Source organism: Hyperolius riggenbachi, chromosome 2 (genome assembly GCF_040937935.1).
Source record: "Hyperolius riggenbachi isolate aHypRig1 chromosome 2, aHypRig1.pri, whole genome shotgun sequence".
NCBI lineage: Eukaryota > Metazoa > Chordata > Amphibia > Anura > Hyperoliidae > Hyperolius > Hyperolius riggenbachi.
In genome coordinates this window covers 528,784,093-528,800,432 of record NC_090647.1, presented here as the reverse complement: position 1 = coordinate 528,800,432, position 16,340 = coordinate 528,784,093, and the positions used below count along the sequence as shown (strand labels likewise).

Below are 16,340 nucleotides of genomic sequence, written 5' to 3'. Positions count from 1 at the left end.
TAAATACTTTGTAAGGTGGAACAAGATGTTATTACTGTATGTCTGAAACAATGCACAGCTAACATAGAGCAGAGTATGAGGCGCTCCCCAGGGCCATGTCACATGGGTGTCTCTGTTGCCATGACATTTCTCTAGAGGCGATAACATCCAGCTAACAATAGACTTTCATTAGTGATAGTATTACTCCTCAAAAAAACATGATTACTTTCAACCTCATTTTAAGAGCAGCAGGAATAAATTCATAAAACTTAACTAGAATATATTATGATAAAAGAGAAAACATCATATCATGAATATATGAAAATGTTGACAATAATGGTCAGCGATGAGAATGGATGCCAGGCACACGTTTCACAACCAGAACTTCTTCAGAGACTTTATGCAAATTCTGACATTGTCTTGTCAATACAAAGTTGTAAGTAAAGCAATGATGTGTTCTACAATAAGAAAGAAAAGGACCTGGGTTAGTTAACCAAGTCAAAGACTGAAAGTGGAGTCTCCACAAAAGTTGTGCAAGTATCTTAGTTACATCTCTCTTTAGTATGTAAAAGCCTCTGGAGACATGTCACAGCAGCAGTTATCCATGTAAAATAACACTAATGCCTTGTAGAAGCAAACTGCTCTCCTTTGTAGAAGCAGAGTACCCCTCAGGCCACTCCTATGTAGAAGTAGTGTACCTCTAAGGCTAACTAGGAGGCCACTCCCACCCACTCTGCACCTTTCCTCAGGAGATAGGCTTGCTCAGTGGCACACATAGAAGCAGAGTACCTCTCAAGCCAGTGAGGCCACACTAGGAGTCTCCTCCCACCCACTCTATTCCCCTCTCCTCTATGTGATAGGCTGGCTCAGTGGTAAAGGTAGAAGCAGAGTACCTCTTAGGCCTCACTATGAGACTCCTCCCACCCACAGATGACACAATCTCTTAAGGTGGCCACACGATACAATAAAATGATCAGGTTTTACAGAAATTCGATAAACGATCGGATCTCCCGAAAAAAATCTAAAGCTTTTTTTTTTTTTTTCCATTTGACTGAAAAATCCGATCGGATTTCCCATTTTCTTCGATTTTAATCGATCCGGAATACCAGATATTTTTCTTCAATCTTGTATAGATTGTATGGTATGTGTTAGATTGTCCGTTTATTAATATACACACCCTAGCAATTTTCTCAGTTTCCAATAATTTTTATCATAATTGGGGGGAAAAATTGAACATACATGTGTGGTACATTGGTCATATTTGAAATGTTACCATCCGTCAGAAAAAATTATTGCAATTCCTAAATTGAACAGATATTTAAATTGTATGGTGTGTGGCCACCTTTAGCAGTCTTTGCACAGGCATAAAACTGCCATGACAGTTTTTCAGAAAGGAGTGGCTAACCAACAAATGGACGTGTGAAAGGGCCTATAGGAAAGTATGGGTTCATTCTGCCTGTTTTTCGGTCTGCTGCCTTCCACCCTAGAAAACAGTCCAATAATAGATCTAGTGTAAATCCACCTTGTTATACATTCTCCACCCTTCTTTTATCCCACTTCACATAAAGCACCACGATTACAAAAAAAAAGTTGTAAAATGTAAACACATATAACTGTACATTTCATTTGAGTAACATACATTATACATTACTTTTTTCCCCATGTTACTGTCACTTACAGTAGTGAAAGTATGACAGATCTCCCAGGTTTTGGACTAGTCCATCTCCTCATGGGGGATTTCAGTTGTGTCTATATTTACAAAAGTGCTTGCCTGACTTCAAATGAGGAGGGATGGGGCAGTCATCTTTGTATAAATCCTTTCCAGGGAGAGGTTTTGTAAAGAATTAAAGCAGACCTGAACTCAGAACTTCCTCTCTGCTCTAAAAGTTACACAACAGCATAATAACCTTTAAAGAAAAAAAATTCTTTGTTACAGCTGATAGAGATCCTGCAATCAATCTGCAGTGTGTCTACTTCCTGCTTTCAGGGAAGCAGACATAGGGTAAACACCCTGTGTTTAAAAATTAGCTGCTCTGCCGAGGCAACCAGCTGACACAGCTGAGAGATCCAATTACTATGAATAGTCACAGATGAGGGGGAATTGGACAGGATGAGCGCTCTAAACATACAGGGTGCATTTATCTGTTTTTCTTCTGTCCTGTGCAATAGTTCAGGTCCACTTTGAGGTAATACTGTGAATTCCCATTAGGGGAATCCTTTCAGAACCGTCCGCTTTTTACTACCTACTGTTAGTGATGGCAGTATAGGAAAAAAGTAATTTACCGTGCATTTTACTCTGGGAGAAAATATATTTTATGTGTATGTTTTTTTAGATTGTACTATTTTCCACGATATGGATCCTTTAACCACCCCCTGGGTTCCAGAAAGGGCCTCTTCCATAACCAAAGTTTGTACATAGCAGGAACAGCTACGGCTGTCAAGCACTTCTGGCCTGCCCTCTGCATCAAGGGGGCGGAGACACATGAGGCAGACCAGGGTTGGCCCTGCCTGGGCATCTAGTGTAACGAACCACCATGTGGCACTCCCCTTTAGCTGCATGGTGGTTTGTTAAACTAGCCCGTGGTATGGTGTGATTGCAACTGGTTGGTTCAGATGCCCTCCCCTTTTTATATAATCTGTACAAACTATCTGGTTTCGTTCCCAGTTGGGCCCATGAGAATCTTATATATACAAAGGCCTGAAGAAGGGCATTACTTGCCCGAAACAAACTTGTCATTGCCTAAAACTATAACTTGCTAATTATTCCAAACCAAATTATATGCTCTGCCAGTGTCATGAAGAATTGATTAGTCCTGATTATGGTCGCTGATGCTGTATTGTGATATCCATGGAGACTGAATGCATGGATTAGACCCATAGAAAAGGGTTATTTTTATATTTTTTCAGCTAATAAAAGTGAATTGAGTTTTCTACTGAAATATTTTGTCGTGGTGTCTTGAAGAAACCATATGTCCTTGTAAAAGGATATAAGCTCTCAAAGTGGATTTAGTGCCCCCCCCCCCCCCCCCCCCCCTTGAAGGATTGTATGCTTTTTGCGCTTCCTATTTAAAGAGACTCTGTAACAAAATTTTCAGCTTTATTTCTTTTATCGTATAAGTTCCTATACCTGTTCTACTGTGGTCTGTGTTACTGCAGCTTTTTCTAGTTGCACAGTGGCTGTGTTATCTCTGTTATATGATCTAATCTTCTCTCTACGGCTCTGTCGGCTGAGGCTGGAATGTGAGGAATGTGCTGCACTGCTTGTCATTGGCAGAAGCTATACCTACCCTCTCCAAGCTCTGTATGAGTCACTCTCAAGCCTATCACACTCTAGTTAGAAGCCATGTCTTTTGTTTGTAAACACTGCCTAAAAATGGCAATTACAGGCCAGGGTTTCAGCAGGGAGTGGCAGAAACAGCACAGAGGGGCCCAGGAGGACATAATGAATAGAATTGTATGCTTTTTATTGTAAGAAGTTTAGAGTACAGATTCTCTTTAAATGACCTTTCCAAGTTATATATACAGGATTTACATCACAGGAGCCTATCGGCACAGATGTCCTGGAACCCTAGACCTCGCCCTCCATGAATCTACAAACCCCCACCAACCTGCACCACAAGTGTGCTGGCTGCCCCAGCTGTCACTCCTCCCTTACTTCCCCTGCCAGTCATAGCTACAGGTGTTGCTTAGCGTTGGGTAGCCAGAGGTATCCTCAGTATTAAGTAGCTAGTGGCGACCCCGACTGAAGGAAGAGCTAGCTCATCAGTGGAATGCCAAGAGCTGTATGAGTAACCTCTCATTTCCGCTCTGTCCGGGACTATGCATAGGGAAGGAGGGAGGGAGGCACTAGGGGAGGAGATTGCCTTTCCATAATTAGGCGCCTGTAGGCACGAGCCTACAGTGCCTTATGGTAAATCCTGCCCTGTATACATACATACACGTTTGTGGCAGCAGCACAAGAAAAGGGCTGTAAAGCCCAGCGGAAATGTAGATTTTTGTTAGGTAAGTATGTATTCACATGTAAGAATGTACCCCTCCTTTAGTGTGAATACACATGAAGCAGGAGGCTGACTTCTGATCCCCTTGAAGTAAGTTCAGTTCTTTGCTGAGCTGCAACCCGTTGGTGGTTGAGGATCAGAGTTAAGAAACTTGCTCAGTACATTAAAGTTGTGCAGCTGTAGAGATGCTGGGTTCAGAGTCATAAAATCTGCTTGCAGTTATCAGTGCATAAAAGTTTAGAGGACTCCGCTGCGTTAATGTCATCCCCGGCTTCTTGTCGCCTTGTTTACGGTACATCCACGGCAGTGCATTAGCGATGCTGAATCCTCCCGGGACCGGTGACATGACTGAAACAGTCTTCCAGCTTCTCCATCAGCACCGTCACCAGTAACCTCTGCCTAGCGCCTGTGACGAGACGCAGACATTGCCTGAATGCAGCCTCCCTTGGGACGAGAACTGGAGTAGAAAGTTTCTGATTCGCTGTTTTTATGTCCTCATTTCTCAGCAGTACCTCCTAATTACTATGAAGGGAAACAAAAATTAAGTTTCACGGGGAGAAAAAAGAACCTTTTGCTGTTTTTGTTCCTTTTCTAAACTACAACAGATATCATACTGAAAGAGTACTATGTACTGTAACACAGCACAGAGACTGTATTCGTGTGGTGTGATTTGTTATCTTAAGCTAAGTAACCACTGCAAGACTGAATCCCTGGAAACTGCAGATGAACAAAGATCTCTACCGATGGGATGTGGACAACAGTAAGAAGAGATTACCAACGATAGGATCGGTAACCACTTCATTCTATCTTGATGACTATAGTCATCCAGATAGAATCTTTTTAACTGTAACTGGATGCATAATTGCACCTAGTGTTACTGTTGCGCGCGCACACGCACCCACTGTTCATTCCCAGTGGCTTTTACAAGTTGACAATTGGTGAAGGGGAGCAAGTATTCCCCAAGCCAATTTCCGTTCCTGTAATGAATGGACATGACCCCGTTCACTGGCCATGTCCATTCATAATAATAATGACAGTAAAACAAAGAGTAAAAAAAAAAAATTAAACACTTCCTGGTAACCCAGTATAGTGTTTCTAGTGCCATCTAGTGGCAACAAAATGACATGCTCTCAATACATTTTTAATAAAAAGATGAATAAAATAAATCCCTTCCAAAGCCAACCCACGGTTACCAAACAAACTTTTAAAAAAATACATAAATAGCTGCCTGATGCTGGGCAGCATACATCTTTAGATTTTCTCTTATCAATCGAGCCGCTGATGGCTCGATTGATAATTTCCGACATGTCCGATCACCCCGCTTGATACCCGTGGGCGGCCAATAGCGGAAATCAAGCGAAAGATAAGGAAGCGCCTGCGGGGATGAGCGGGAATCGATCTGGGCGGCCGCGGGGACGAGCCCGCTGGATCTAACCATGTATGTCCAGCATTAGGGACTCAGCTTTTTTAATATGTATGTCATGAGGGTATATTACTGTTATTTTAGTAAATAACCCTGTAATTATTGGCCTGATCTGCCGACCACGTAATGCCAATGGGCGTGAATGTGGTGGCAGCCCTAGGACCGCCTAACACCAATTGGCTAAACAAAACAATGTAGAGTGCCAAAATTGTTAAGCCAAGATCCATGTCTCTGGACAAGTAAGTTGATCAAACACAAAAAGAAAAGCATCCATGACAATCAAAATCACTGAACAACCAGCTCCATCACAAAATATAAATCTTTATTAAGGGTTACACAATAAAACGTCATTAAAACCAAAAAGCAACAACAGGGTCTAACACGGGTGAGGTGGTACTACTAATACTAATATGCACCATATATATACAATATTGGTCCAATAACATATCAGCATATGTATCTTGTCTCCATTAAGGTGGTGTGTATATATAATGTAGGAACAAATTAAGAAAGAGTTATATAACAGACAGAGTAGCTGCCAGCGCCACCTATCCAATCTAACTGTACCAAAACTATCTAATCCACATGATAATTCACATGAATGTATGTGCACACTCAGATTTCAGCTCGTGCACTCACCCACAAGAATTGATGTCTGTCATCAGTCTCCCAGGGGCACGCCGTCTATCTACTCCGTACAGCGCTGCGATCTACGGCAGCGCTGTACGGGGGACAGCTGTGTTACACGACTGTACCCCTGGGAGGCAGGAGAGCAATCAGCTCTCATAGGCTGAAGCCAATGACAACCGGTTGCGCTGATTGGCTGGCAGGGGGAGGGAGGGTGGTTTAAAAAAAAAAAAAAGTGACATTTATTTATAAAATGAATAATAAACAAACACTGCACCACCAATCAGAACCCACCAACAGAAAGCTCTGTTGGTGGGCAGAAAAGGGGGGGGGGTCATTTGTATGTTGAGTTTTACAGCCCTGCAGCGAGGCCTTAAAGCTGCAGTGGCCTAAATTGAAAAAAATAGCCTGGTCACTAGTGGGATGTAAGCCTATGGTTAATACACTACTCAAAAATATAAAGGGAAAGCTTAAACAACATACTACAACTCCAAGTCAATAACACTTCTGTGAAATCAAACTCTCCACTTAGGTAGCAACACTGATTGACAATCAATTTCACATGCTGTTGTGCAAATGCAATAGACAACAGGATGAAATTATAGGTAATTAGCAAGACATCCCCCAATAAAAGAGTGGTTCTGCAGGTGGTGACCGCAGACCACTTCTCAGTTCCTGTGCTTCCTGGCTGATGTTTTGGTGACTTTTGAATGCTGCTGTTGCTTTCACTCTAGTGGTAGCATGAGACGGAGCCTACAAACTACACAAGTGTGCCAGGTAATGCTTCTCATCCAGGATGGCACATCAATGCATGCTGTGGCAGGAAGGTTTGCAGTGTCTGTCAGTGTAGTGTCCAGAGCATGGAGGCGTTACCAGGAGACAGACCAGTACATCAGGAGTAGGGTTGATCAAAGAGATGCAGATTCTTCTGAGTTTATGCAAATGTATGTAAATTTTTATGCAAATGTTTCAGTCTGGGTGGGACTTGATTGGTCCAATTTCAAGCTGCATGCATTTGCATAAAAAATTACATAAATCTGCATAAACTCTGAATTATTTGCATCTCTTTGATCATCTCTAATCAGAAGACTGGGAGGAGGTTGTAGTAGGCCAACAACCCAGCAGCAGGACTGCTACGTCTGCCTTTGTGCATGGAGGAACAGGACGATCACTGCCAGAGCCTTGCAAAATGACCTCCAGTAGGCCACAAATTTGCATGTGTCTACTCAAACGGTCAGACACTGACTCTATGAGGGGCTGATGTCCACAGGTGGGGGTTGTGCTTACAGCCAACACTGTGCAGGACGTTTGACATTTGCCAGAAAATGCCAAGATTGGCAATTCACCACTTGCACCCTGTGCTCTTCACAGATGAAAGCCGGTTCACACTGAGCACGTGTGACAGAGTCTGGAGACGCCGTAGATCATGTTCTGCTGCCTGCAATATCCCCCAGCATGACCGGTTTGGCAGTGGGTCAGCAATGGTGAGGGGTGGCATTTCTTTGGGGGCTGCACAGCCCTCCATGTGCTCACCAAAGGTAGCCTGACTTCCATTAGGTACCAAGATGAGATCCTCAGACCCCTTGTGAGACCATATGCTGGTGCAGTTGGCCCTGGGTTCCTCCTAATGCAAGATAATGTTAGACTTATGTGGGTGGAGTGTGTCTTCAGTTCCTGCAAGATGAACTTTGATGCTATGGACTGGCCCGCCCATTTGCCAGACCTAAATCCAATTGAGCGCATCTGGTACATCCTGTCTCGCTCCATCCACCAATGCCATGCTGTATTACAGACTGTCCAGGAGTTAGTGGATGCTTTAGTCCAGGTCTGGGAGAAGATCCCTCAGGAGACCATCCGCAACCTCATCAGGAGCATGCGCAGGCGTTGTAGGGAGGGCATACAGGCACGTGGAGGCCACACACACTACTGAGCCTCATTTTGCCTTGTTGTATTGAATTCAATAGGCTGTCCTTTCGCTTCCAAAACAGGGCCTTACAATTTTCCTGCCTCTAGGGCAACTTTCTTGTGGTTCCCTTGACATGTGCGGCAAACACCCCCCCCCCCCCTATGCAACCTTCTTTTCCTTGTGTAGCATCCATGTACTGCAGCACCTTTCGGCTTCATTCACAGCCTACTGGGGCAGCGACTACTGTACCTTCTGCCATGTGTTGCTTTCTCGTTTGCAGCCCCTTGTTCCATGTGCAGCAACCCCTCTTCCATGTCCAGCCCATGTTACGGAAGAACTTTGGCGAAAAGGGGGAAAAAAATGAGAAGTTATAAAATAGAAGGAATTATTGATATTCGCCATGTAATTTGTACTAGCCTGTTCCCCACTGGGGTTGTGTCTGTACGGAGACGAGTCCAGGGACTTTGCAGAGAGAATCAATAAAAAAGTAGCCCCTACTGACCATTCCAGCACAACAATATTGTTAGAAAATCTCCAAACTGTATTAATTTTAAATGCAAATGTACCCCATTAATAACAAGACTTGATCGTGAAATGTTCTTCATCCCTATGCGAATATACTTTAATACAATAATTAGATCCCACCTTGAGTGGCGCGCCAAGGAAATTAATATTGTCCTGTACTTGACAGGTAATAAATCAGTTCTAACTCGCAATGAGTTTGCCTAAGCAGAGTTACAGTGCTAGAGTCTAGACAAAAGCTATTGCCAGGTTTGTACACCATCTGCAGCAGGGGTCAGGAACCTTTTTGACTGAGAGAGCCATGAACGCCACATATTTTACAATACGTTTCTGAAGTCTTTTTGATAACGTTGGTATGCTGTTGCTAACCAATGATGAATAAAGTACTTCTTACCATTACTGCGACTTCTGGTGCTGCATGGTTTTGGTGAGGCCTTAGTAGACCGGTTGATGCGTGGTGAGCTGAATTGGGTGGGGGGGGGGGGTTTGATTCAGTTTGTAGGATGAGTTCCTCACACTTTGATTGGCCCAATAGGCTGCCTGTCAGCCTATTGGGCCAATCAAAGTGCGGGGATCTCGTCCCACAAAGTCACTGGACCTGACAGGGGCCAGGGTGGTACAATTGGAGCAGCTGTCAGTTTTGCGGGGAGTGCGAGTATGTTAGTATTGCATGCTACAGCAGTACTGAACTTACTGAAAATTTCACTCCCGCTGCAACACTAAGATTTGCTGCTTGAGCAGTGCAGCTTAGTGAATCAACCCCCTACTGATTTGTATGTGAGCCAGATGTAGCCATCAAAAGAGCCACATCTGGCTCCCGAGCCATAGGTTCCCTACCCCTGATCTATAGTGTTATTGCACTTCAATTAACTTAGGACCCTATCCCTCTGTTCTCTGTTGGGAGAAAACAAATAAGTTAAATGTGCCCTTGCCTTCCCTTTTAGACGCTCAGTAGATTATCCTTTGCTAGAGATGAGATCACCGCAGTACAGCCTAAAATGTTTCCCTTGTACGCTGTAGACTTCTGTGGAAAGAGAAAACCAATGACACAAGCATGTAAAGAATTTGAGGCGGCATAAAATAAAAAAAAGGACACCTAAAAAGAGGAAATCCTCCATATGCTTCCCACATCCACCTCTAGACTGCCGCAACTGCCTGGGACCATGTTGAAGTTTGTGCTTGTGCTCCTGTTTATGTACAAGCTCGGTTGCGCCGCACCTGCGTGCGTATGGATGGACGTGTCTGCGCACTAAGCTGAAACAGCTTGTATATGAGTAGCTTCAGCTTTATGTACAGGCACGGCAGCCTGTATTTGCGAAGTACAGCCAGTCTCACACGCCTGGGAGCATGGCCTCATGAACATATCCAAGAAGCTCTTGTCTGATATGTTCCGGGGTTCAGCGCACAGAAATGTGGGGAGGCCAAGAGGATGTGGGAAACCTCTGCAGGATCCAGAGGCTTTCCTCTTCCTAGGTAAGTATCTTTCTTTTGTTTTTTTATTGTATATCGCCTCGGGTACACTTAAGTCCTTTACACCAAATATAATTTATTCCTACAAAGATTATCTTTTTGTCAAGGCCATGCTACATCTAAAGCAACATAAGGTAGCTTATGAAGTCCAATCTAGAAGATGTCACATCACCCTAAAGGCGACTATACACAAATCAAGTGTTAGATTTTCTTGTTCTTGTGATCGATTATATAGAAAATTGAATGTAATTTTTTTTTCTGAGCCAGATAAATCAATTAATTTTCCTACAATATACAGTATTTTATAAGTAACTGTTGGCCTTGGTGAAAAATTTTGATTGATATTTGGCCGGGCTGTAGAGTCGGCTTTCAGGAGTCTGAGCAAATTTGGGTACCTGGAGTTGGATTTGGTGGTTTCATAAACTGAGGAGTTGGAGTTGGATGATTTTTGTACCGACTCCACAGCCCTGATTTTTAGGAGAAGATTGAATAGTGTATGGTGGACTGGTATAATTTTTCAAACAATTTAATCAATCAATAAAACTGATTGAATTTAAAAGATCTGGATACAATTATATGATCTATATCCACCTTCATAAATCAGATGAAGGATTTTTTTTTTTAGAACACAGAAAAAAGGTGTCTAGCTGTATCTACCTTATTTTCTTCAGTATACCAAACAGTATTGTTGTCATGGTTACATTGCAAAGGGATTCTGAATGTTTTAAAGTGTTTTTTTTTTTTGTTTTAATGTTTTTTTAAAAGACAATGAAGGTGTATGACCATGCAGTAATATTGCCATGTGCAGGGAGGGAGTACATGGCCATATCACTGATACTGACCAGCAGAGCATGGCAATATTACTGACATCGCAGTAGAAATGTAGGTTTGCACATCAAGTCCAGTGAGAGCAGAATTTATTTAACAAAAGTGAGTTTTCATTCGATATTCACACTTCCAAATCACACAATGATCTTTGTTTTTCCATTACTTTTCTCTTCCAGGCTCAGACTCAGGATATTGTCCCAACTATTGGATTCAGCATAGAGAAATTCAAGACATCCAGGTACCATATCCAACGTGCAGAGACCGCTTGGGTTACATCCGTGATCTGCAAACTTGGCTCTCCAGCTGTTAAGGAACTACAGGTCCCACAGTGCATTGCAGGAGGCAGCCACAGTCATGATTCATAAAGGCAAATGCATTGTGGGAATTGTAGTTCCTTAAAGGGACTCCGAGCTCAAAATAAATACGAAATTAGTACTCACCTGGGGCTTTCTGCAGCCCAGTGTAGGTCGGGACGTCCCACGGCGGCATCCTGGCTCTTCTCCTAGGCCTTAACAACTGGAGAGACAAATTTGCAGATCACTGGGTTACATGATGAAATAAACATGAATGTATGAAATACCAATCTTGCATAGAACTTGCCTCAGTTCCTGTTTTCACCTTCACTGTAGGATTAACAAGGGTTAATAAACCAGGGCTATACATGACAGTCTCTTTACAGTCAAATGAAAATTGAAAATGGATTGAGAACAAATATCACTAATAGACAGTTTAATGGTAACCCAGAACCACCTGAAAGATATAAAGAGCCAGATCCATCCATACCATGCACTGGTGAGGACCAAGAAGGCCAAAACCAGCTGTATGCATGTTGGATTAATGTGGCTTTGTAAAATGTATAAGCTACAGGCTCACTATACACCTGTGGTTCTGGGGGTGCAGCCTTGCTTTCAAGGGCATACAGAGCTGATTTGCATATTTGGAAGTGATGCATCTGTCGCAAAAATCTTAAAATTTAAAATATATGTAAACATACAGTATACAATTAAGAAGTATGTTTCTTTCAGATTAAAATGAGCCATACATGATTTTTCTCCTATGTTGCTGTCACTTACAGTAGGTAATAGAAATCTAACAGAACAGACAGGTTTTGGACTAGCCCATCTCCTCATGGGGGGGTTCACAGAGATTTCTTTATTTTCAAAATGCACTTAGTAAATGGCGGTTGCTCCATCCAACTGCCAAAAAAGTGTATGGAGAGCAGGGAGGCTGGCCAGCATCTTTGTATAAATCTTTTGCAGGGAGTGACTTTATAAAGAATAAAGGCCATGCTGAGAATCCCCCATGAAGAGATGGACTAGCCTAAAACCTGTCGGTAATGTCAGATTTCTACTACTTACTGTAAGTGACAGCAACATATGAGAGAAGTAATTTATGGCTAATTTTACTCACGTACTTCTTGTATGTGTTTTAAATTGTAAGATTTTCGCGACAGTTCCTCTTTAATAAGGACCTGTTAACACAGCACGTTGCATTTTTAGGCAATTAACGCCTGGTGTAGCACTTCCTACACTTTCAGTATATATAAGGTGAGCTGGTGCCTGCCACCACTGCCTGCATAACGCTGGGGGGTGGGTGGGAGAATTTAGTGAGGCGTTGGCAGACACTTGGTAGTTCCTATGAATGCTGGGGCCCTGGGGCAATTGCTCCCTTTTCCCATATGGTAGCGCTGGTGTTTTGTGCTGCCAGGAAGCAGCCTTCCTCACTGAGTATCATGTGTGCTCAGTGGGAACTTAAATATTATTCCTTCAAAATATCTCCGCAGCCAAACCTACACTCCTCAAATTTTCAGGGTAGAGAGGGGATCACTTAAACTACCTATGTGCCAAATTAGTTTACAAGATACAGAGGCGTCAAAAGAATAAAAGATAATTAAATGAACTTAAAAAACCAACTGGTTAAACAGAGGAGGCAGCGGTGGTCTTACCCCCTCCAAACAGACACAGGCAAGGACTGCGATTCAGACAGTCAACAATTTATTCGGAACTCCGAGCTCGCTGATATAATACAGATGCTGTGACTCCTACTGTATTTTGCCTAAGGAAGCGGGATGTATGGCCCGTGAAACGCGTTGCATTGTTTTTTGGAGTTCCGAATAAATTGTTGACTGTCTGAATCGCAGTCCGTGCCTGTGTCTGTTTGGAGGGGGTAAGACCACCGCTGCCTCCTCTGTTTAACCAGTTGTTTTTTTAAGTTCATTTAATTACCTTTTATTCTTTTGGCGCCTCTGTATCTTGTACACTACATTGAGTCCACCCTGGGTGGGTGGTTGTTACCCTATTTTCCTGTCTACAGAGAGCGACTTTTTATTCCTGAGTGGGGTCAGGATTGTTTTCCCCACCTGCCTATACAGTGGTTGCCTATTGGTAACCCTGGTTTGTAAGTATAAATTTAACTTCTCATTTATTTTGTTGACCCCAAGACGAATTACACTATTGGGGCTCTTGGTGTCCCTCTGCTTTATTTATGTGCCAAATTGCAGCCCAAGTCTCGGTGGGACACAAGATAGATTACATAAAGCTATCTTGTGAGCCAGCGGGATTCTGGGGCTGCAATTTGGCACAGAGGTAGTTCAGGGGATCCCCTCTCTACCCTGTAAATTTGGGGAGCGTAGGAGGTGTGGCTGCAGAGATATTTGGGCTGTTTAGCGGGGTAGCACAATTGAATAGGAGATGTGGCAGCACAGTCTCCTACTGCACATACAGGGCAGCGCAAATTTACAGGCATCGCAATCAGACACAACACAGGCCCTGTCTATGGGTGATGATTGACCAATAGGAAAAGCCCTCCCTCATCCTTTGACAAATAAGCTGTTGGTAGACGGACACGCTTGGCGGTGCCGGATCCAGTCGGGTTTTATTGTAGCTTCAGAAGTCCATTAACAAGCTGTATCTTCGAACGACGCCAACAAAATGAATAGCTTCCCAGGTGATGTGCAGTTTATTTTAGAAGTTGTTAAATATTAATTTACAGCCAGATCCACACAGAAGTGCCGGCTCTCAGGGGGTCTCCTCCAGCAGTATCGTCTCTCACTAGCCCGTTAAGTATTTTAGCAATAAACCGGCGACTGGAGCACAGCTGTTTTAACAAGGTATTAATCTACACCAGCACTTAAATCCGTAGCCGAGAAGCATTTACTATGGCGCTTCTCCTAGAGAACGGCGTTGTCCTCATCAGGTCGTCTTACAAAAGCCAGATCTTTAATGAAGCGACTTTTTCAAGCGTAATGTCTGCTCGGGACAGGCTATCGAAAAAACTATATGGAAACCAGCGATTAAGAGATAAAAAATAATGAGTCCCGCTGACATCCATATCTAGGAAAGCTCCGCTCCTAATTTATCCATCAGAGGTTTACAAGCGCTTCATTGCCCCTCCGCGACGCGCCCTAACGCCATCACCGCGGCGCATCAATCCCCTTCATCGGGACCTCTGTTTGGGCAAATTAATAACCTGACAAGTTTTATGGCAGAAAATGCTCGGTTCCGAGGGGTATACATTTTACTAATAGCAACAACCCCCCCCCCCCCCCATCACCACCGCTTGGCCAGCCGCGAGTGATAATTATGTGTCTCCCTTGGTGTCGCGCTATTTTGTGTAGATTGGATGAGCTGTGAAATGGCTTAACGAGAAGTTCTGCTTTTGCGAAAAATTGTTGTAAGAGTTATTTTTAAAAAATAATTATCTTTCTATTTCAACTTTCAGCTAGTTATGAAATCCCAAAACTACCTGCAGGGCTGCCATTCTAAATATTGTTTTTTGTTTGTTTGTTTTTTCTTTATGGTATTGCTTTGTTTAAAGGACCACTATCGCGAAAAAATAGGCAGTTAAAATCTGACAGAACCAACAGGTTTTGGGACAGTCCATCTCCTCATGGGGGATTCTCAGGGTTTTCTTTGTTTTCAACAGCATTTCCTAAACAGCAGTTTAATTGCTAAAATAGGAAGATACCAGCCGGCCTCCCTAATCACTTGCACACTATTTTGTCAGTTAGACTGCTGTTCAGGGAATGCTGTTGAAAACAAAGAAAACCCTGAGAATCCCCCATGAAGAGATGGACTGGTCCAAAACCTGTTCTGTCAGATTTTAAATGCCTACTTTTTTTGCGATAGTGGTCCTTTAAGGTGTTAGTGTGCTTTAAAAGGAACCAGAGGTGTGAGACCTATGGAAGCTGCCATATTTATTTCCTTTTAAACAATGCCTGGCAGTCCTACTGATATTGCTGGTCAGTAGGGTTTAAATCACTCACCTGAAACAAGCATGCAGATAATCTTGTCAGCTTTGTCATAGACCTCTGATCTGCTGCATGCTTGTTCAGGGTCTGTGGCTTAAAGTATTAGAGGCAGAGGATCAGCAGGACAGCCAGGCAATATCCATTATTTAAAAGGAAATAAACATGTCAGCCTCCATATCCCTCTCCCTTCGGTTCCGAAGAGGAACTTTAACCAAGGATTGAAATTCATCCCAATCAGTACCTGATGCCCCCTTTCCCATGAAAATGTGTTACCTTTTCTCGAATAGATCATGAGGGGGGTGTGTATGGCTAATATTGTGGTGAAACCCCTCCCACAGTGTGATGTCATGTCCATGGTCCTGACAGTTTGCTGTCTGTGAACCTTTGTATTGTGGGAAATAACAGCTTTTTCCTACTGCCAGGCCAGCAATATATCCCTCTGTGCATAGAACTCTCAGTAACGAACATTCTGTACAGATCACCTGGCAGAACTAAAAATGTCAGAATGTAAATCGGGGAGAGGAAAGATTTTACAATGGGCAAACACTGACTAAATAATCTAAATGAATACTGTAAACAATAAGCAATTTTGTTCATTATTTTATTTTCACTACAGGTCCTCTTTAAAAAGGAACTCCAGTGAAAATAATGTAATAAAAAAAGGTTCTTCATTTTTACAATAATTATGTATAATTGATTTAGTCAGTATTTGCCCATTGTAAAATCTTACATTCTGACATTTATCACATGGTGACATTTTTACTGTTGACAGGTGATGTCAGTGGAAGGAGATGCTGCTTGCTTTTTGGCAGTTGGAAACAGCTGTTATTTCCCACAATGCAACAAGGCTCCCACAGTGTGATGTCAGGACCTAGGTGCTGACATCACACTGTGGGAGGGATTTTACCACAATATCAGCCATACAGAGCCCCCTGATGATCTGTGAGAAAAGGAATAGGTTTCTCATTGGAAAGTGGGTATCAGCTACTGAATGGGATGACGTTCAATTCTTTGTTACGGTTTCTCTTTAAGTGTGCCGGAGGCAAACCTAAGGGCAAAAAAAAAAACCTATACTTACTTAAGAGGAGAGGAACCTCTGGATCCTGCAGAGGCCTTCCACATCCTCCTGGCCCCCGCCGTTGCCACGCACGGACCCCCAGAACATGTCTGACAAGAGCTTGTTGGATGTGTTAAGTGGCCACGCTTCTCTTCATTGCCATGCATGATTGCGGCCGTACTGAGCCTGGGCGAGAATGATGGCACCTGCGCATTGTCCACAAGCGGCTCCATGTGATTACGCAGGCGCTGCCATATTTGTTCTGGTGCAGCACTACCAAG

The 16,340-nt window shown here is 43.1% G+C and overlaps 1 protein-coding gene across 3 annotated transcripts in view; it reads left to right on the top strand.

Annotated features, from left to right (window-relative positions):
* ARL6 (ADP ribosylation factor like GTPase 6) overlaps nt 1–16,340 on the top strand; it is a 90,429-nt gene that overhangs the window by 22,941 nt on the left and 51,148 nt on the right. For all 3 annotated transcript variants that reach the window (XM_068270641.1, XM_068270639.1, XM_068270640.1), the window contains one exon: nt 10,930–10,991. In XM_068270641.1, coding sequence (XP_068126742.1) covers nt 10,930–10,991 — 62 coding nt within the window. The remainder of the gene's footprint in view (nt 1–10,929; nt 10,992–16,340) is intronic.